Source organism: Amia ocellicauda, chromosome 2, assembly GCF_036373705.1.
Source record: "Amia ocellicauda isolate fAmiCal2 chromosome 2, fAmiCal2.hap1, whole genome shotgun sequence".
NCBI lineage: Eukaryota > Metazoa > Chordata > Actinopteri > Amiiformes > Amiidae > Amia > Amia ocellicauda.
This window is the reverse complement of record NC_089851.1, coordinates 19911445-19932645: the sequence shown is the minus strand read 5'-3', so window position 1 is coordinate 19932645 and position 21201 is coordinate 19911445. Positions and strand designations below refer to the sequence as shown.

At 36.3% G+C, this 21201-nt stretch overlaps 1 protein-coding gene across 6 annotated transcripts in view; it reads left to right on the top strand.

The window, feature by feature from the left end:
• The window catches only part of pde7a (phosphodiesterase 7A), a 39758-nt gene that overhangs the window by 10617 nt on the left and 7940 nt on the right, over nucleotides 1-21201 (top strand). Inside the window, exons 1-4 of one of the 6 annotated variants that reach the window (XM_066720459.1) lie at nucleotides 9139-9416; nucleotides 16633-16693; nucleotides 18266-18298; nucleotides 18717-18806. In XM_066720459.1, the coding sequence (XP_066576556.1) occupies nucleotides 9357-9416; nucleotides 16633-16693; nucleotides 18266-18298; nucleotides 18717-18806 (244 nt within the window). In that variant the 5' untranslated portion in view covers nucleotides 9139-9356. Of the gene's footprint in view, nucleotides 1-9138; nucleotides 9417-16632; nucleotides 16694-18265; nucleotides 18299-18716; nucleotides 18807-21201 lie in introns of those variants that run through there. The other 5 variants (XM_066720432.1, XM_066720477.1, XM_066720467.1 and 2 more) reach the window with 5 other exon arrangements.

The window sequence follows — 21201 nt, the reverse complement described above, 5'->3', positions numbered from 1 at the left end:
TCACTCAGAAGTGCCATCATGTTTGTGGGAGTTGAGAGACTGGCTACCGTTACAAAGAAAGGCAGTTGGACATGTGCCTTGGCTCCAGTGGCAGTGGTTTGGCAATTTGCCTGCATCACAGATGGCCACACTTTCAGGGTGTGTGTGTGCGCATGTGTGTGTTTCATATGATTTATACTATAGGAGATTTAAGAATATTTACTGCTGCTGGCTGGATGTTGTACTCCTAAATGCAGTTGTTGGATCCTAAGAGTGAACTTTAGAGTCAAACCACTTATACAACCAAATACTGATACATTATTGACTAAAAATAACACTGGTTTACCGACAAAATAGGAAAGTGGTATTGTGGCAACATTCCCTTTATTTCTTAAATATTTCTGGGTATCGCTTAGTAAAGAGTGCTGCTCCTGTATTTATGATCTAAACTGTTCTGTGCAGGACTTTTGAAGAATCAGTAGTACACTTATTCATTTAGCAGAACTCTACTTTTTATGCTTCATTGGTAGATTGGTAATTCATTAGGGGGACTACCGTAGCTAAAGCCTGTTCATATATGCTTTATTGTAAAGTATGGCCTTCACATTTGCATGTGTCCAAAAGTGTTCAAGGTTACCCTTGATCTCCTGCATTTTATGAGCACCCATTTTTGGAAGAACATGTGATGGCAACATGGCGGGGGTCCCTGCTTTAAATGGCCCTTTAAACATCATGTAGGCTGTAGTTAAAGACTTTCAGCATCATAATATTTAATTCCCACTGCTGTGTGATGCACCTTGTAAGTCCAGCCATTGCAGACAAGTAACACAAGGTAACTTGGCATCTGTCGAGTCTGTTCCCAGGTATGTTTATGATCAAACAATCTTGCATTAAGCTGACAAAGAGCTATTGGGTCCTTGGCTGCAGAGGAATTTGAAGCCGCCAATGACCTAGCAATGAAGGATAAATCATTTGAGCTTTAGGATAAGACATTTAATAAAAAAAAAAAGAGAATCTGTAAATTGATGTGATTGAATTTTTAGGGATGAAAACGGAGCTAAACAAAGGACTTATTTAAATGTAACATTAGGAATATGATGAGCCCTTCAGAAAACCTACAAAGCAATAAATTATAAGAAGCCTGATGTAAGCTGTATTATCCACATGTGTGGAATTGTTACTTCTAATGATTAACCCCTTTCCTCTGCATTACACCATTATCACTCCTGCCTGGAATGATATGAGAGCCAAAACATTTGATGAGCTAGGACTGCATTTCAAGATTAAGACATCTGACAGCTCCATAAAGTTAGCTTTTGATGGCTCTTTCCTGTTTTGCAAGTCTTAACGGATGTTTTTTTCCATGCAAGATGCCTGACGAATTAACAACCATCTTGTTCAACCCAAACATCAGGGCTCAAGTTCTCTGAAAAGAACAACAAGTTCCTCATCTATCTTTTGGATCCCCCCCCCCACGCCCCCTCCACAGTCCTTTTATTTTAGAGCTGCTGTACTGTAGAAACTATATTTTCTCAAGAGACCAATTAGTCTGTTCCCTTTTTACTGCCTTGTATATTAAATGTTCAAGAAGGACCAATCATGTCCATTGGGGAAATTTATGCTTTCCAGTTATGATATTTGGCAACTATGTCTGCAACAGTTTAAAGGTAGTTTCATATAAATAATCAAGAGTGAATAACTCTTCTCAGTTATACTGTAGCACACCCTATAACAGGTTTAGCATTTTCTTGTACTGCAATGGTAAAACAATTGTGCTTTAATTTAGGATAACTAAAGGTGTCCTAAAAGAACACTTAAACTTTATAATGAATGATAAAGAAGGAACTGCATTTCCGATTAACTGCATGTCTTCATTGATAAATCATGTTTGTCCTTTCTTGATTCTTGCTGTATGTTATGTAATCCTTTCAATCATTCATTTTTATTTTAACATATGGAGGCGCTTAAGAAAAAACACATTTTGTATGTAAATTAACATGGCCTTATTCTTTGAGAAATACTGTGGTAGTTTTGAAGCCTGTTTATAGTTCATGGGGACAACATTTCAGTTAAACAGTAGGCTCTTTGTTCAGAGAGTCTGTTTATCTTTAGAGCGTTGTGATAAGGTTGTTTTTTTATATACAGCATGTTGTTGAATTGACGCACTTGTGGGATGTGGTAAGAATGCTGCTTAGTGGTTCGCATTTCACAACCTGTTTGAGTAGCTCCTGCAGTGATGGTATTTTGAAATAATGTTGCATTTTAAAGAGATCGCAGCCCCTGCTACAATAAACTGTTTCTACAGGCTTGTACTGTTCAAATATCATATTGCATCCATGTACTTGTTGAGTCATTGTGGAATGTAGAAACTTAGCCCTTTCTGCACCACGGGATTATAATGTTAGTGCAGCTGTAAACACACAAAATAAAATAAACAAACACAACAACAAACAGAATCAAAGAAGCAGAGACGCATATACAGTTTTCTGTGTTGTGCATGTTCTCGTTTTTTTCAGTTTTATTTAAGGTTTATATTGTGACTGTAAAATGTACTAATCCTCCAACAGGAAACTTGATGCATATTTCAGTGCATTTGTTAGATGGTAACAATGTGTGACACAAATCGTAGAATTTTAAGTACAACAAAAGCACATTGTGGTTTTGCACAAGGTTATGGCAAGTGAAGACACAGGACCTACCTCAACAGAGTAATTGGTTTACGAGACCTTTAATTGCTTGCAGAGTTTAAGTGTCTGTCAATTTAAATGAGCAGTGCTTTGCAACCCTCTGATCTCTAGGTTTATATTAGCTACTTATCCTTCTTGCCAATAACTGGTTCATTACAGTACTGTTTTAGGAATGTGGAGTCTCTTATGCCACATTTCACACCAAAGTGGTATAATTCACAAGGATACCTTGAATTTATGAAGCAGTTTTGAACAGTATTGCTTTAATCTCTGTGAGTTTAGAAACAAGATGTGTATTGCAGGTACACAAGAGTTTGTGTGGAGTTTGATGCTGCACCCTCCCCCTGGGTGTGGTGTTACTTATTGATCTTTGACAGAATTGACAGACGTGTTCGCCATATTAGGACTGATAGTAACTGGTGATGTGAAAATATCTTCCCGGAACAACATGGGCTTTGCTTTGACAGAGTTTAGTTTTTACCCTTTAATGCACAAAACATGAATAGTGAAGTGTTTAGAAAGTGTACTCTTACATTCATGTGTAAAGATTTTAAAAACAACGATCACCTTGAAACAAGTAGTAGAATGTGAACTGCAGCAGTGACTCGTGTGGTGTTGAAAGCAGATGTACTATAAACTCCTATTTAAAATAATTATCTAATTAGATGTTTCATGTCACAAGTACAGTACACCAGGCCTTTAGCAATAGAAGTTTATACATTTTCTTAAATCTTCATATAGGTAAATTTAGAAGTTCATTGGAAGGAACCTTTCAGGTATAAGTATGGTTAATTTAATTCCTTACATTTCATAATACTATCACGTGAAGTAGGCCTGTTTGTTGTGTGTGCCTGCATTTATTTATACAAAAGTCCATGTACTATCAAAGTTCTTATCACAGTAACCTTTAAAAGTCAGGTTTTCAAGTACACGTTCCAGTGTTTTAAAGTCATTTATCGTTGTTTAATCAAAGACGCAGTGCAATTGTAAATATGCAGTACAAAATGCTGGTGAGTGTTGACAGACTGCAAGTTAAATAAACAAAGATATAGCCCTTGCAAGGATAACAATTTTTCTGAAGTACAAAACAGCCTTTGCTTTCTTGGACATGACTTGGTTTCTCCCTTGCACAATTCAGTTTGCAGTGCATAGTGCTGCAAAATAACTCCAAGAAAGTTGGCTTTCTTTTTTTTTTTTTTTTTAACCAATTAAGCAGAATTGTGCAATAACTTTGATACTATATTATTTGTATAGTAGGCCTGCATTTTAAAATCACTTTTTTTGCTTTATCTTTCAAGCATTAATAATTCACAAAATGTATTGTTAGCAATGTTTTAAAATGCTGGTGGAATGGTGAATGTTTAACGTGTGTATACATATTTTAAATTTAATAGAATTTACAAGAATTATAATTCTAAATTATAAACAAACATTCCAAGTACTTACTCTTTTGTGATCAACCTATTTAGAAGTAGAATTATTCTCAGCAAGTCATTTTCTCAGAGCCAATAAACCATTCTTTATATGCTTATAAAACCAACTTTATGTGCTGTAAAATTAATTTACTGCAAATGGATTTCGACATGAAACTCAAACATTTAAGTTTTTTGAGGAAGTACATCCATTGTGTTTCTGAAAAATCAAGTAGAATATCTGAATATCTCTTTCTACAATGAAGTTATTAACATATTAAGAATAACGTTGAAGACAATTGTAACTACTATTTTTTTAAAGGTAGTTTATCATCTGGTTTTGTTTGTTTTGCCATGTTACACACTAAAATATGATTTAAAACATGAACGATTGTCTTGAAGACATTTTTAGATACGGAAGTTCCCCTAGGCCAACCAAACATGAGGCCACCTACAACTCTGTGGGAGCAGCTGAAGCATCTGTCTTAATGAGGAACATGGATATTGATCTTTGAATTTGAAACATTTGCATTTGCGTTATGGTACAGGATATGATGGTATTAGGAAAATTACTTTAGTGCAGGAACACTGAAGTGAAACTGCAACTGTGAATAATACGTACGGATAGAACTATTAGTTGCTTTAAAAATACAGAACATTAATACTAAATTGAATGTTCTTAAAATTTGAACAGCTTGGAACTTCATGAAGATATTAAAATTAAATTTAATAATCAAATGGTTAATTTTACATAAAAATCCAGTCATTTCAAATGTCAACTTTCATCATGTGATAATACAAACAATTATATGAATCTGCAAAAATGGATCTTAACAACTGTGGTGGTCTCCACTCATAGCAGTGTGCATAAGCAGACTCTATGTGGAATAAGAAGCAAAGCAAATATTTCAGCTAACAAACTTGACACCACGCCTGGTGATCAGAGAGGTTTCTGTTTTCTGGGCATGTATTCATTATATATTAAGACAGCTTTCTACAAGGGAAGTTTGCAATGAGAGTGATGCTCTTCTGCTTAATGTTAATGTGAACTATTTATCTGTTTAAGCTGTACCTTTTGTGTCTGTGAGATTATGTATGCCAAATAAATGTGTACCCTATTGATTCTTTGGTAGATCGTAAATAATTATATAGACCTCTATTCAGGTTTGTTTACTATCCACTGCCAGGCTGTCTCCTTGCTTTGTTCAGAGAGGAGAACTTCTTTTGCGTTGCAGGTGGTGCCTGTTACAGTTTTAATAAATCATTTGCTGTGTGAATGACTTCACGGCACGCATCATGCTTTTATAGGCACCATAAAACAACATTCAACCTAAACATAACGGTAGTCTGTGTGCAGGCCGTTTTAATGTCGACATAGCTTTCCTGTATTTATTATAAACAGAAATATGGCATGATATCAAGAATTTCCTCATGTTGTGTCGTGTGCGTTAACATACAGCAAGGTCATACAAGGTCCTCGTTGTGACACCATGTTACACATTAGTCTCCGCTGGTTTCGCAGTGCCACATTGAAAAAATATAATCAATCTTGCTAATCTGTGCATATATATTATATATATTACTATCAACTGGTTTCACTGACATTGAATAGTACTAGTCATGAAGTCACTAGTCACCTGTCTGAAATCACATTGGTTAGTTAAAAACAATTGCCAACCTGGATCTGTGAAATTAGCCCTAAACAAGGCAAAGACCTGAGCCAAGCCAAAGTAAATCTAACCCAGTTAGGCTTCAATAATAATAATCTTAATCATTATCATCATCATTATTATTATGATTGATAGATTGAATAATTAGCATAATAGAGTAACCTCTGCCTGCTCCTCCATAGTGGTACTGAAAGGAGAGGGTGACTCAGACTGGTTGCAGTTTTATGTCCAGTGATTCAATATTTACAGTATATAAAAAAACAAAAAGATCAAAAAAAGATACTTTAAAAAGATGTGTGTGTGTGTAATATGTGTGTGTGTGTGTAATATATATATATATATGATGTGTGTGTGTGTGTGTGTGTGTATCTTTCACATCAAGGAAAGCCTAAGGAAGGAATGTAAATCAACTTTAAGGTTTATCCAGTGTTCCTAATCTGCACAAGAAATGTCCAACATCTGGTGGTGTCCTGCTGTATTTATTACGTCACAAGTGTTGTGACCTTTTTCTAATAAGGAGCTTAGAATGTGTAATGCTGAAGAAATCCTTAATAATTGTAGGTACTGTAAGGTCTGAGTGAAGAGTATATATATATATCTGGTTGGACTATGAATTCACATGGTTTCATCTAAATAGTTACTCACTGTGGCAGTAACCCGTAGAACAGAGTTTTCCCTGTCTTGATAATTGCATTGTTGTCAAAACCTTGCAGAAGGTAAGATCGGTACATAGAAAAGGGCAGAGAGGTACATCAGAATAGTCACTTGCAGATAGTCATAGTTGAAAGTGTTCACATCGTTCATAGCAAACAATATTATTTGTTGATTTATTTAATTGAATAAATATTGTAATATTCTTCATTGCACCTAATACTGGAGATTCCTTTCAATATATCCCTTTTCATTGTGTTTGGATGCCAGACATTATAGGCTAATTTTGAATTCATCCACCTGGCAATTTTTTTATTTTTTGTGTGTCAAGGAAATATGCATGCACAAGCAATTCCTTCCCATTTGTTAGTGGGGGATACAAACAATTTGTAAGACCTTAAGAACCTTTCTGATAAAACCTACTAAGAGGCCATCAAGAACATTGTCTGTTTCTATTATGTATCTATTATTGATTTTTGTTTTTCCTTTTAATTTATTATTATTATTATTTTAATATAACAAAATTTGAGAACTTTGTCTGCCTTTGATAGTGCTACAAAATTATATATAAAATGTTTAATTTTATCACACACACAATTATAACGTATGCTTTTGATAATGCTTTTGCTGAAAATCTGCTGTGGATTTGCATTTTTGAAATTATGTGAAAACAACTGAAGATCTGTTATTTATTAAGCTTTGCACACAAATTTGTTTACTAGAACAAGTAGTCATTTACTTCCCTATCAGGAAACCAAAACAAAAAGCAAAGTTCATTGTGTGTTTGGGATCATTATCTTATAATGTAAATTTCTTTCCCATCAGGTTTTCCCCAGATGAATGTGGGAATCTGTTGAACTGAAACACTTGAAGTTTATACCAATTAATGACAAAATTCTTTTTTTTTTATTATTACATACATTTTATCTTTTGTGACTCACTGTTCCTTTCACCTTGCAATTGATGCATGTGTAACATATTAAGGTTTTCAAGTCAACCTGGGGTCTATTCCAGTAATAGTATAAGTTGAATTTTATTACAATTACCTGGTAAATATAAATGTATTCCTTGACCAGATATAATATTAATGAATCACACTGCATAACACCGTAATTGAAATGGTATTTTCAAATACCTATGATGCTGTAATTGTACCTGAAATTCCAATTAATGCCAGATCTGGTGTTCTGTCTGAGAGATTAGGACACTACACTACCTAGATGTGCTCATGTTCAATAAGATGCTAAAGTATCTCACAGCAGCATGGGCAAGGGGATACATTCCAGATACATGGAAGAAATGAGCAAAGGGATCTGAGGTTTTAATTTGTCAGTGAGATGGTTTATTTGTAGTGGTGTGTTTTCTTTTGCTTGTACTATAAAGTATGTAGTTTTTTTGTGAATGAAGGATCTGAAGCAGCTCAGAGAATATGTTGAAATCTCGTCTAAAAGTACCTTCTTATTAATTGCACAGACAGATTGACAGCATGAGAGCACAGTTGTACACCTGTTTAAAACACTCAAATTGCCACTTTCTGGTTTGCCAAACATTCACCCTGCAATTGTCTTGTCTTTAGCTCTTTACTGTACATGATCGTATGGCAAGTTGTGGAGCTAACCTCCCCCTTTCCCAGGCTACTTGTGTAAAGCAGCACAACCTATACAAATTACCTCATTTGTACTCTTTACATTTTTTAGTTAAATTGGTGTTTTATATTCAGTAGTATATTCAGTAAAGAAATAGATTTAATAAATGTAATATATTTTGACAATCAAATCCCTGTCATATTTAACCATCAATATTTAATTTAAAAACATGCATGAAATCATTGATATTAAGTACTGTCAGAAATAACGCAGTTCATGTACTTAATGTAAAGTTGATTTTATGTATCATTTTGGTTAATTTTTAAATTTAAGTATTTTGAGTTGAAGGTCATCAAAGCTAACATATAGGTTTTAGTTTTATTCACTATCTGACATAGTTTAAGGTTCGTTCAAATGTAATGTCTTGTTTTTGAAGGTCAGCCATTGGACACAAGTTGTTATTGGTTTCTAGTGTTTGGCATTTAGTTTTTGAGCAGCTGGCCTGGCAAAAATTCAGTTACTTTGAGCAACACAATTGCAGAGTTCCCACAACAGTGCTTTGAATTTCTGTACTGCAGGCTCTTATCCTATGGCTCATAGTGCACTTGGGTAATGGGCCTTGTGATGGAGCTATTTCTGTCCATGGTTCTCCACAGTTATCTGCTGTGATGTCAGTGCAGGTTGAGACTAGGCCAAATTTGGTCAGTATGCCTTCGGGCTGGGACATACCTCCACCCTGTTTTGCAACTGGCTTGTTCAAGGCCACAAAGCCAAGACTGACAGGTGTGTCCCTAGAGGCTATCAGCCTCAAAGGGTAAAAAAAAGTCCATTAACACTAACAGTCTATATTATAATATTTGGGGTATATAGAACACAATCCTCTCTTCGAAGTATCACACTATCTATAAAATCTATTCCTGCTGGCAGTCCCTTGTCTAAACTCATCATCTTTATTGTGTATTAAAGTAATGGTTATTACAGTCGAGTAGTAAAGAAATTCCCAGTGCACACCATGTCCATCACTGCCCCTCCCCCGCACTGGCGTGTGTTTACGAGATTGTTTAGGCGTTGCTACAGAGCAGCAGGGTTGAGAGGGTGTGAGTGTCTCCTGCTAACTGTCCTGCAGCTGAGGAGGCAGGAGTGTGGCCTGGGAGCTGGGGACAGAACATTCTCATGCAGTCAGTCCCCAGAGCACGCAGTCAGGTGATAGTGCCACGGCTGAGACAGCTGCACAAGGTCCTGCATGTTCAGTATCTGTGCCTTGAGCTGGTGCACGTCTGCCTGCTGTGATTTATCAGGGCCACAACTATTCCAGCAGCTTCCAGCGCACACAGGAAAAGAGATTATGATCCTTGGCACTGGGAAGATCCAATGGGAATTGCATTGATTTGGTCCTTGATTGTAGTTCTAATCAGGTGGATTACCTCAAAGGTAGGTCATTTGTCACACTGAAGTCGGTGCTGTGGAATCCAAGTTAGCTTGAGTGCCATGTTTGGGCATGCAAGTGGTTTTTGGGGTTAAATCAATCATCATTTGTCAGAACTATTTGAAAATGATGACATTTTGTTGCAGTGTGTAAACACCTCCAAGTCTGCCCTCCTTCACTTTTTAGATTTAAATAGCTAATGCTGATGTTGTTGACAGGATTTCTTCTGATATTCTTTGCTTTACTTGCTCATTATTATTAAATTCTTGTAATGGGACTTTTTAGAGTGCAACACTCTAATTGGTCAAGAAAGTCTTCAGAGATCTAGCGTGGTCATTCATTTTGTCATCGTGTGTTTTTTTTTTTCACAATCTGTTTTCAAGGGTTAGCACATCTGACATCAAAGCCCCAGGGACTGTGTGCTTTGTACCTATTCACTCTTTTAAGTTAGCCAAATCCATGTGCTTGTGCAAATTGCACAATGTTAATTTTATGTAGCCTATTCTTTAGAGTTCAATATCTGTCTGTCTTCTATCTCAGCCATTTCCCACTGAAGGAGATGGGATGGACATTTTGTGTTCTGTTTTTTGTGGATCACAAACTTGACATGATAGTCAAGAACCTTAGCATCAGATTTCTGCTTGCTGTTGAACCCAACTGGGTGGGTGTCTGTCTTGTTACAGGCCTGCCCAGTAGGGGTTACTGAAGCACACTGAAACTAAATCCTCAGTTAAGCAGACGTTTCCCTCTCAATCGGTCGTGTTGTACATAGTGCTATGTGTCTCAGGAGGCAAAAGCTGTTTGAAATTGAAGAATTCAGAGCAGCTGTTGAAATAAAAGCTTTGGAGATTTAAATGGGCAATTTGAATTAAATTGGCTATCAGTTAAATTGGTACTTATTATTTAAGTTATTACACTTAGTATAAAGTGCAACTGAATTCTATTTAAATACTTAAATAAATGTTTTGCTTTATTAATGATTTCAATTTAAGTTTTAAAGGTCCATGTGATAGATCCCATCCTGTAAAATATAAATCAACAATTGTCATTGAGCTGTGCCTGAAGTAGTTGTATTTTATTTGTATAAATGTATAGATTAAATGTTTTTTTTACAACATTCATTACAATCCACTTTGAAGGAGAGTGAGTAGGCCTGTATGATGCAGTTTTTCAGACAGGTTACCTGCAATAACTATACATTGTCTGTTCGTGTATGTGTGTATATGTATGTATGTATATGTATGTATGTATATGTATATATGTATATATGTATATGTATATATGTGTGTGTGTGTATATGTGTATATATATATATATATATTGGAAATCAAAATGATAGGGACATTTGGAATTCTTACCAAAAACATGCTAATGAAAATTCTACATAAATACTTATGCCATGATCTAGGCTACTTCATATAATATAATATAGCCTGCAGTTCTTATTGCCATTTTTTAACTCCCTAATACCCATAAAACATTTTTTTCTTATAGGCTTGTAAGGTGACCTTCTATGGATCCAAAGAAATAGAGAATATAGTGATATTATATCCATAATATGTCCATCTTGTATCATCAAGAAGGTTGTACTATGAGGGGAAATGGCAAGAAAAGCTAATGCTCTTCCTAGTGGAGTATTGACCACAATCTACAGGCACAGGATATCAGGTAGCCATGCAAACAAGTCCCATGCAGATGGATTGTCTATATGGCCATAGATAAACCTTTCTTTAGCAATGCTCTGCTTCCTGCTAGTGTGTGTGTGTGTGTGTGTGTGTGTGTGTGTGATATATATATACCGATCAGCCATAACATTATGACCACTGACAGGTGAAGTGAATAACACTGATAATCTCGTTATCATGGCACCTGTCAGTGGGTGGGATATATTAGGCAGCAAGTGAACATTTTGTCCTCAAAGTTGATGTGTTAGAAGCAGGAAAAATGGGCAAGCGTAAGGATCTGAGCGACTTTGACAAGGGCCACATTGTGATGGCTAGACGACTGGGTCGGAGCATCTCCAAAACTGCAGCTCTTGTGGGGTGTTCCCGGTCTGCAGTGGTCAGTACCTATCAAAAGTGGTCCAAGGAAGGAAAAGCGGTGAACTGGAGACAGGGTCATGGGCAGCCAAGGCTCATTGATGCACGTGGGGAGCGAAGGCTGGCCCGTGTGGTCCGAGCCAACAGACGAGCTACTGTAGCTCAAATTGCTGAAAAAGTTCATGCTGGTTCTGATAGAAAGGTGTCAGAACACACAGTGCATCGCAGTTTGTTGCGTATGGGGCTGCGTAGCTGCAGACCAGTCAGGGTGCCCATGCTGACCCCTGTCCACTGCAAAAAGCACCTACAATGGGCACTAGAGCATCAGAACTGGACCACGGAGCAATGGAAGAAGGTGGCCTGGTCTGATGAATCACGAGTTCAAGGTGTTGACTTGGCCTCCAAATTCCCCAGACCTCAACCCAGTCATCTAGTCATCACAATCTGGCCCTTGTCAAAGTCGCTCAGATCCTTACGCTTGCCCATTTTTCCTGCTTCTAACACATCAACTTTGAGGACAAAATGTTCACTTGCTGCCTAATATATCCCACCCACTGACAGGTGCCATGATAACGAGATTATCAGTGTTATTCACTTCACCTGTCGGTGGTCATAATGTTATGGCTGATTGGTGTATATCAATAAATTAAAAATACATACATATACACACACACACAGTGCCTTGAAAAAGTATTCAGCATCCAAAATTTTCCCCACATTTAAGAGTCTCAGCCAGGGATTTTGATGCATTAGATTGTGAAGAAAAATGTGTGACTCACAAATAAAAATTCCCAGAGACCCCCCCCATCTCTCCCCCCGCCCCCATAAATAAAAATAAAAAATAAACTGAAATACCATTATTTTTTAAGAATTCATCCCAAGGGCCAATACTTGGTTGAACCACCTCTGGCAACTATTAGTCTTTTTGGATAAATCTATATTAACTTTGCACACCATGATGGAGCAATATTGGACCATTCCTCCTTGCAAAATTGCTCAAGCTGTGTCAAGTTATTTGGGGAACAATGATGGATAGCAATTTTGAGGTCTTGCCACATATTTTCGATGGGATTAAGGTCAGGACTCTGACTAGGCCACTAAAGGACATGTATTTTATTCATTTTAAGCCACTCCAGTGCACTGGCCTTGTGCTTTGGATCAATGTCCTCTTGAAAGACAAACTTCCTTCACAGTTTGAGTTTTTGGCAGAGAGGTGCAGGTTTGTATCCAGGATTTCTTAGTATTGTGTGCCATTCATCCTCCCTTCAATCCTGACAATATTACCAGTCTCTGCTGCTGAAAAGCATCCCCATAACATGATGCTACCACTGCCCTACTGTACAGTGGGGATAGTGTTACCCGGCCGGTGTGCAGTGTTTGATTTTTGCCCCACATACTGCTTAGTGTTCTGGACAATAAATTCTACTTTAGTCTCATCAGACCACTGACTTATGTAACTCATTCAGAGTCACAGCTGGCCTCACAGTAGCTTCCCTAAAAAGTGTTTTTGTTGTCAGGCAACTAAGTTTAGAGGGGCAGTCTGATCTAGGCAGTGTTGTTAGTTTCATATTTCCCACTTCTGTACGATGGACTGCACTGCACTGTCCCAATGCCTTTTAAATGGTTTTGTACCCTTACGCAGATTTGTGCTTCTCTATAATCACATCCCTGACTTGTTTAGAATGCTGTTTTGCCTCCTTTTTAATTCTTTCTTTTGAATGTCTCTACCATACTGTGGGACCATACAGAGAGCTGTATTTATCCTCACAGATTATTTTAAAGGTGGAGTCCATCAACAAATTGAGACCTGAGCAAATTTAGGCTTGCAGGTACAGAGGGTATGAATATCCTTTTTAACTGATAATTCCTGTTTTAAATGTTTAGTAAATTGTTGAAAGCTTTTGAATTTTGTCATTTGATTTGATATGGTGCTCAAGGCTTTGTAGATCACTGGGGAGAAAATCCTGATTTTAATATATTTCAATTTCTGAATATGAGATAAAATGTGCACAAAGTGCGGGGGGCTGAATACTTTTTCAAGACACTGTATATAGGAGATGCATGAAAGACACTTATTCTCTAAAGAATATTCAACAGATTATTATTATTAATTTCTTGGCAGATGCCCTTATGCAGGGCGAATTACAAAATATAAGCACAATACAAAGTGCAAAAATACAGTGCAGTTCAAAGCATAATACATTTTGCACATTCCAATTTACACAATTGTGTACAATATGAGGTCTTGCATCCTGGATTGTAAAAGCCGAGTGCAGACAAGATGTTAGGTCACAGTCAAGGGCCAAGGGACAGGGAGTATAGGGGAAATCAAAATAATGAGTACTATGAGTACTAGTAACACAAGGCCAGTAGTATGATACAATGTTGTAAAGTGCCATCTTTACAACGTTGTATCTTTTATCTTTTGCTGGCACTGTATATATAATGTAGTATTTTCATGTATCTGCAGTCGAATACTGGCAGATTGTAGCACAGCTGTTGTAAGAGGCCATCTTCTCTTCCTTTAGGGAAATATGTATAAAGGTATACTTGTATGCATTAAACTAAAAGTATTTGTTCTGCTTTTTTCTTTAGAGAGAAATAGAGGAAGCCAAAGCATTTGTTTTGCATTCTAGATCTCGGGAGGGATAAAGGCAGAGGGGATGGGTTGCGCTGGTAATGGATAAAAATCAAGTATGCAAATTGGTTCAGCCAATTGACGTCATAAAATGAATTTGATGCCATCTGGGGACACCCCAGCCAGCTATCTTAATGTAGCCCTGGAGCAATGCCAGGTTTTGCTGTTTGTGGTGAGCTGAGAATGTGCAAGCTCTTTTCTCTGAAGGCTGTGGGGTGCTGCGGCAGAGCTGAGGGGAGCAGGACCCCCTCAGAGGGCACTTTCAGTGTCTTTTAATGTCTATGTCAATGAGCTGTGCAAAAAACAAAAACAAGTGGGTACGAGTAAAATGGTTCCCTTGAGAAAACGAAGCCCCTTTGCAGATAAAATAATAGAATACATTAATTATTACCTGCTTTAAAATCCTTATGGCTCAGGGTTACAGGATTGCCAGAGGAAACCGTAATGTTTGATTTAAAAAAATGTATGGGAAGAATGAAACGAAAAATAGAACATGCATTTTATAGTGCGATATTTTTTTTTCTCCTTCTTTGTGACCTTGCAGCTACTTGCACTTGCACACACACCCACACTTACACATGCAGCCATACACTGCACACTCCCACAAGAATCTTCACTGATTCTGCAACAAAATGGCAGCCATCTTGGTTTATCTTTCATAACCTTTAGAAATATTTTTACCGCTTTTTAGGAAGTTAAATACAGTGAAAATCATGGTTCTTAATTTGAAATGTCCAGACAGATGCACAGCAAAATGCAACCTTCCTGCTGCTTATAAATTCAGACTGGGGAATCAGAGTACTAGAAATGCAACTGAAATTGCATATAAATGTTGGACCTGATTGAGTAAGAGGTTTTGTTCATATAGACTGCTGTAATTGAAAGGAATACTTGCATTCTTCAATTGTTTTTCTTTTCAATTCTGTTTTTTGATTTTGCTTAGATTTTCATTAGCCTAGCTATCAACCCTTTAATATAATTAATAATAATAATATTAATAAATAAATATTAATAAGAGCTTGCTAAAAATGGAAGCAGAGGAGTTGTGAAGTCATTGTCCCATAATGTCTCTTCAAGGTGATTTTCAGGATGGCATAATGCTAGTAATGCAGAATTATTTTCAGACACTTTTCTTAGAAAAGGCAATTTTACACAAACTCTAGAGGATCATTTAGAAATGTATATCTCGGGGTATGTAACAGGTATTGAGTGGTGATAAAACTGAAAAGAGAAGCCTATATCGTATGAATTACTTTAAAAAGGTCAACAGAGATCTTTTACTAGCTATGTGTAATATTATCTGGAAATTATTAGCAGATGTACAATTTAAAATGCGTAGCTGGGAATTAAGTAATTATTAACCTACTGTAAAAGACATGTATGAATGTTCATAAGAATATTGTCCTTTCACAAATGTTTTTCCCAGTATTCTAGTAACAGCTGTCATTTTCTTTCCAAATGTAATAACCTGCCACTTTACAGTAAAAGGTTGACCTTCAATGCATCTTTAAGATATCCTCTCTGCTTTTGATACACATTTGCCATTTAACCATTCAAAGACATTTTCCTGTCACATTATAATTTACAGCAATTTCAGGAATGTTATTTGTAGTATTTAGGATTAGGGTTAGTTTGTATTTGGCCTATGGAAATAATATGGATTAATCTAGCTTTGAGCTGCTGCTGGGATGCTTGCATGAAATATAAATACTGAAGAAGTGTTCACTAGAAATTAGGATTTTTTTTTTAAATATTATATCTAAAGAAATTGTGTATTTTGCAGTTTTTTTTTATATATGTATATTATTTTTAACCACATATTACAAAATTAGTTTAAGAAACTAAAGATTCGCATTTATTTTAAAATGTTTAATATGAACACATCATTGAAACATTTGTATGTCTAATTGGAAAGGATGGAAAGATAAGAAAACATAATGCAATACAGCAAAGTATTCAGTATCAATATGTTTGAACTGTAGACTTTTATTTGCTTTTTTTCAATGCATTGTTTAAAAGTGATCATTTCAAAACCATGACATCCTGTACAGTTATAAATCGCTTTTATGACTTCACTGATGGCTAGTGTAATGCCCCAAATAACCACTGTGTTCACTAAGCTAGTAAGCCTATACACTTCATTCTGGTTTGCATTTTCACCATTTTAGATTTTCTAGCTCAAAATGAAATCAGCTTGCAGAAGACCATCTGTGATTTAAGTATATAAATACAAAATAAAATGCTTTACTTTTTTTTTTTTTACAAATCCATTAAAAAAAAAAAACTAAAAAATGTTGAATCTAAAGCAAAACATGCAATTTATGATTTTCTGTCCAGCAAACTGCTTTTAGCAGATAGTTAAATTGGACACACTGTTAAGCCTTGAGTTCTACATATTGTGGTGTCCAAATGGAGAAGGAAAAAAATGAATTGTTTGGAAAATGTCTGCTTCCTAAAATGTATAGAATGTTACCTAATTTCATAGATACATTTTCAGTATGTTTTCTTACCATCAAAAATGTTCATTTTCTTTTTCTTCCACAGAGACGTGGGGCAATCTCCTATGACAGTTCAGACCAAACAGCTTTGTATATTCGTATGCTAGGTAAGTAGTGTTTACACCCCTCTGCTGAATCTACTTCATGTACAAAGAATGCATCAAAACATAGTTGACTGCATACACAAATGCAGTACTTTTTAAGGCTTTAATAGTTTATTTGAGTTGAGTGAAATGTATGAACTAATGTCACCTAGCATGGTGAAAGCAGAAAATGGTTGTCAATAAAAACCTAATCAAAATAACCTCTGGATGAAGGAATGGCATTGAATAAAGCCAGGAGTGAAATAGTAAATTAGACTCCATGCTGAAGGGTGTATTACTTGACCGTTATCGGTGCATTAACTGAATATTTAAAAGCCCAAAATTTGATCTGGGGGCACTGCCACTAGGACACGGCAATCTAATAGTTTTATTTTCTCTTCAGTTAAGTCTAATGTAATACAAAAATTATTTGTAATATTAAATCAGAGCGAGACCAATTTTTATATCTTTACTTGTATTCCCAAATGTTGCCCATCCTCAACTGAATCATTAGAGGTAACTATTTTCTGCATTCAATTTGTTGCAGAGATCTTTACATTAGGAAAGGGAAGATGTATATTGAATCGAGCAGGAATGTAAACGATCTCAACTTGAGTCCCCAGTTTCATTAGTAGTATGTATATACTAAGTATGTTCATAAAGGTTTTCAAGCTGAAGAGGGAAAGTTGGTTTTGCTTCATCATTAATCATTCCTAATTAGGGAATCATGAAATTAAATTATAGTTAAGAAATAATTAAAATGTTCTGTATATTCTATTGTAAGCTTTGTCTGAAAGTTCTCATGAATTATCCTTTTGATCACTTTCATTATAATTATCAACCGCTTGTGATTTTGGCCTGAAAAGCCAGGTCATTCTGATGTACCCATTAGAGGCAGATACAGAGTCTTGTATGAACTATGGGAAATTTAATTTGTGCTGATGAGTGCACTGGACTCATCAGTCTACTGGACGTCCCATTCTCTGTCTTGTCTACTTTTATGATAGGGCAGCTTCCAATATGCCAATCACATCTTTAAAATAATTAAAGTAAGATGATTGCTTTATTGTAGGATCTACTCCCTGCAAAAGTCAGTTTTATTATTTTATAATTCGAGTCTTTAGTATCTCAGACATTGTTTTTAATTACAGGCCTACAATTTAATATTGTTTGCTAATTAAGATCAATATTTTTACAAAACAAATAAAATTGTTAGTACTCTTTTCTAGATTATCCACTATGTGTTAAGATATATAGGCTACAATAGGAGTAATCAATATTAGGAATCCAAAGGCAGGTCTGTTTAGCTCCATGCTAAAAAGCATTTGAACAAGGGAGCCAATTCAAGATTCTCTCCTGCACACGATTGATATACTTTATACAATTTGAACTTGATTTTTATTTTTTTGTTGCATGTTCTAATGATCTCAGCTGGTCACTATCTATTTCACTCACATCATGATCACCATCCTTTGTTTGTTTAGCTATGCACTATGCATAGGTCGATACGTTTCATTCTTGCACTTCACAGGTTTAGTTTTATCAATCTCATTTTGTTCTATTAAATTTTAATACACAGTTTTGGTATTTTGATAGGGGCTTGTGTAATATTCAAACAGCTGTTTTCAAGTAAGTAATTGCTAGTGGGATAGTTTCTACTTTCTAATCCACAGTAACTGAATTGCTGAAAGCTGCCATTATTTTGTATTACAGTATGTGCAAATATAACTGAAAGCCTTTGAAAGATGAAGTATTGAATGAGTATTAACAGATGTCATTGTAGGTTGCATTGACTAGCATCATTAAAGAGTCTGTGTTTACTTTTGGTATTTGTCTGAATGCAAAGCAAAAGCTTACTGATTTATTTTGCCTTCTCTGCTGACATTTACTTGAATAATAATCATGACTCTTCGCACGACGTTGCATGCTCATCTATTATCAGTTATAAACTATATACTGTCATTCACTGCCAGACAAATGCTTTGCTAAATGGAATAGCTGTCATCATTTAAAGTCTCTTGAGGGTCCTTTTGTTGATACCTTCCAGGAGATGTGAGAGTTAGGAGCCGAGTAGGCTTTGAACAGGAACGAAGAGGCTCTCATCCATATCTATACATTGATTTCCGAATTTTGCACTGTAAGTATAAAGGACATTTTATTCACCTTTTATAATATGATATAATATTGAGTGTAAACAAAGCTATCATAAACCTTGCACTAATGCCAGGGCTGGCTGAGTGAAAGCAAAAATAATGGTTTGGAAACTTAAACTGTACATGTGACATGTATGTTGACATGGTATTACATAACATGATTGTGCATGGTTACTTTTGTATCTATTAAGATTCTTGATTAAAAAGCTACCTTTTTTTGTGTTAACTATTTTAACAATTTACCCATTTCCATGTTTTAATTGTGGCTTTTCATTAAAGGTTTGACATGGGTGGGAAACCAAATATTCTGCATTGACTCCAGCCTCAATAAGTCTGGACTTATTTTCTTTCACCCAGAATGCTGTAACATTAGTTTTTCCCAGTACCCAATAACACATCCTCTACAAGTTTTGTAAATTAATAGTATTTCATGACAGCAATGCACAAGTGCAATTTGTGTGTCTGCTACTTATTTTTGTTCCCTGATAATTTGAAATAGAAATACAAGACTGGCTGTCAAACTGTCCCTTTAATGTACAATGTCTGCTGATGGCATTTCCAAAATGGTGAGGCAGTGAAAGGGAGCAGCAGTGGCTCTTATGGTCTGACGTGGTATGTGGCCACTGAATGGGCTGGACTCGGCCCTCTGTCTGCTCTCACTATGCCTTACTGCAGGGCTAGAGGAGGGGGTGCTGTGTCAGCAGTGCCTCTCTGGGCTGCTTGTCCTTTGGATCCAGTCAGTGCACATAGCCAGAGCAGTTGCCAGCTGCTGTCAGTCTAGTTATAGTGTGCTGTTCTCATGCAGGCCTGATCTTACACCAACCCACTCCCTCACTGACAGAGTAACCCCTTCCCTCCGAGCCACACTCTCCACTCTCCACTCTCCACTCTGCACTCTGAATCTGGTATATGTAAAAACAACAGTGGTTGCTTTTAAAACTCTGGGATGAAAATGTAGAAAGGCACAGATCAAGGGTAGGGTATGAAAATATTTCAAAGGCATGGAGTATCCCTTGGAGCACAGTCAAAAGGATCATGAAGAATTAACTAAGAGCAGGCCATAGTCTCAAACTGAGCAGCTGGGTAAGAAGGGCATTGGTCTTGGAAACCACCAAGAGGCCAATGACAAAGACTTTCAGCTTTCCATGGCTGACATGGGAGAAACTGTCCATGTAGCTTAAGTATTCCACAAATCTGGCCTGTATGGATGATTGGCAAGAAGGAAGCCATTTCTGAAAAATGCCCATGTAAAATCACACTTGGAATTTGCAAAAAGATGTAGCAAAAGATCCTGTGGTCTGATGAAACAAATTGAACTATTTGTCCTAAATACAAAGCATTATATCTGGTGCAAACCCAACACAGCACATACCCCAGGTAACACTATCCCTTCTGTGAAGCCTGGCGGTGGCCACATCATTCTATAGAGTGTTGAATGGGCAGGGACTGGGAAGCTTGTCAGAGCTAAATACAAGCAAATCTTTGGGGAAAACCTGCATCAGTCTACAAAATTTCTCTAAGAAGAGTGGACAAATATTGCACAATGCAAACATGTTAGAGAATTACCCCAAAAGACTCATGGCTCTAATTAATCTAATTAATAAGCCCTAATCAGGGGGGTGGGGGAGGTAAATACTTTAAGACATTTTTTTTTTTTTCAATTTTTCTTTTCTTTTCATTAACTGTTGTTTCACAGTAAAACTTCTCTTACCTTTTCAGTGTTGAGTAGGTTGTTTAAAACCCATGTAAATACAAAAATGTAAAAGTCCAAGGGTGGTGAATATTTTCTATAGCTGTATGTTCAGGGTAGTAGAACCACAGTCTACCACAAAGTAGAATTAGCAGCTGACTAGTTATGCAATTTAAAGACTTGCAAAGCCCTCTTGTTTCATAATTGAATTAGTTATCTGAATAAGATAAGAAAAAAAAATGAAAGTGGTGCAATGAGTGAGCAGAGATGTGGGGGAAAATAGGAAATAAACACCAGTCAGTAGAGAATCATGACACTGAAGTAAGCACATTATTTGTGCTGATCTGTCTTTCAAGGATGTCCTGTCCCTTTCATGCAGAAATTTTTAGAAAACCACAAGGAAAATACAACTGCAATGTCAAAGGAATGTGTACCTTTTATTAAACTGCATCCAGATTTGCAAGGATCTGGGATAATTCATGACCTGGTTCAGAATGAAGAACATCTAAGTGGACCAAGATTTACTATTACACTGAACCTGGAAGAAAATGGTTAGGATGCAGTGCTCTGCCTTTGTCAAAGATGATGCACAGGTCATATAGCACAAAACTGTGCATCTTATGTCCAGTACTATGAGTATAAGTTCTACATTGAAGGGATGGAGTTTTAATTTAGTTCAATACTAAAGT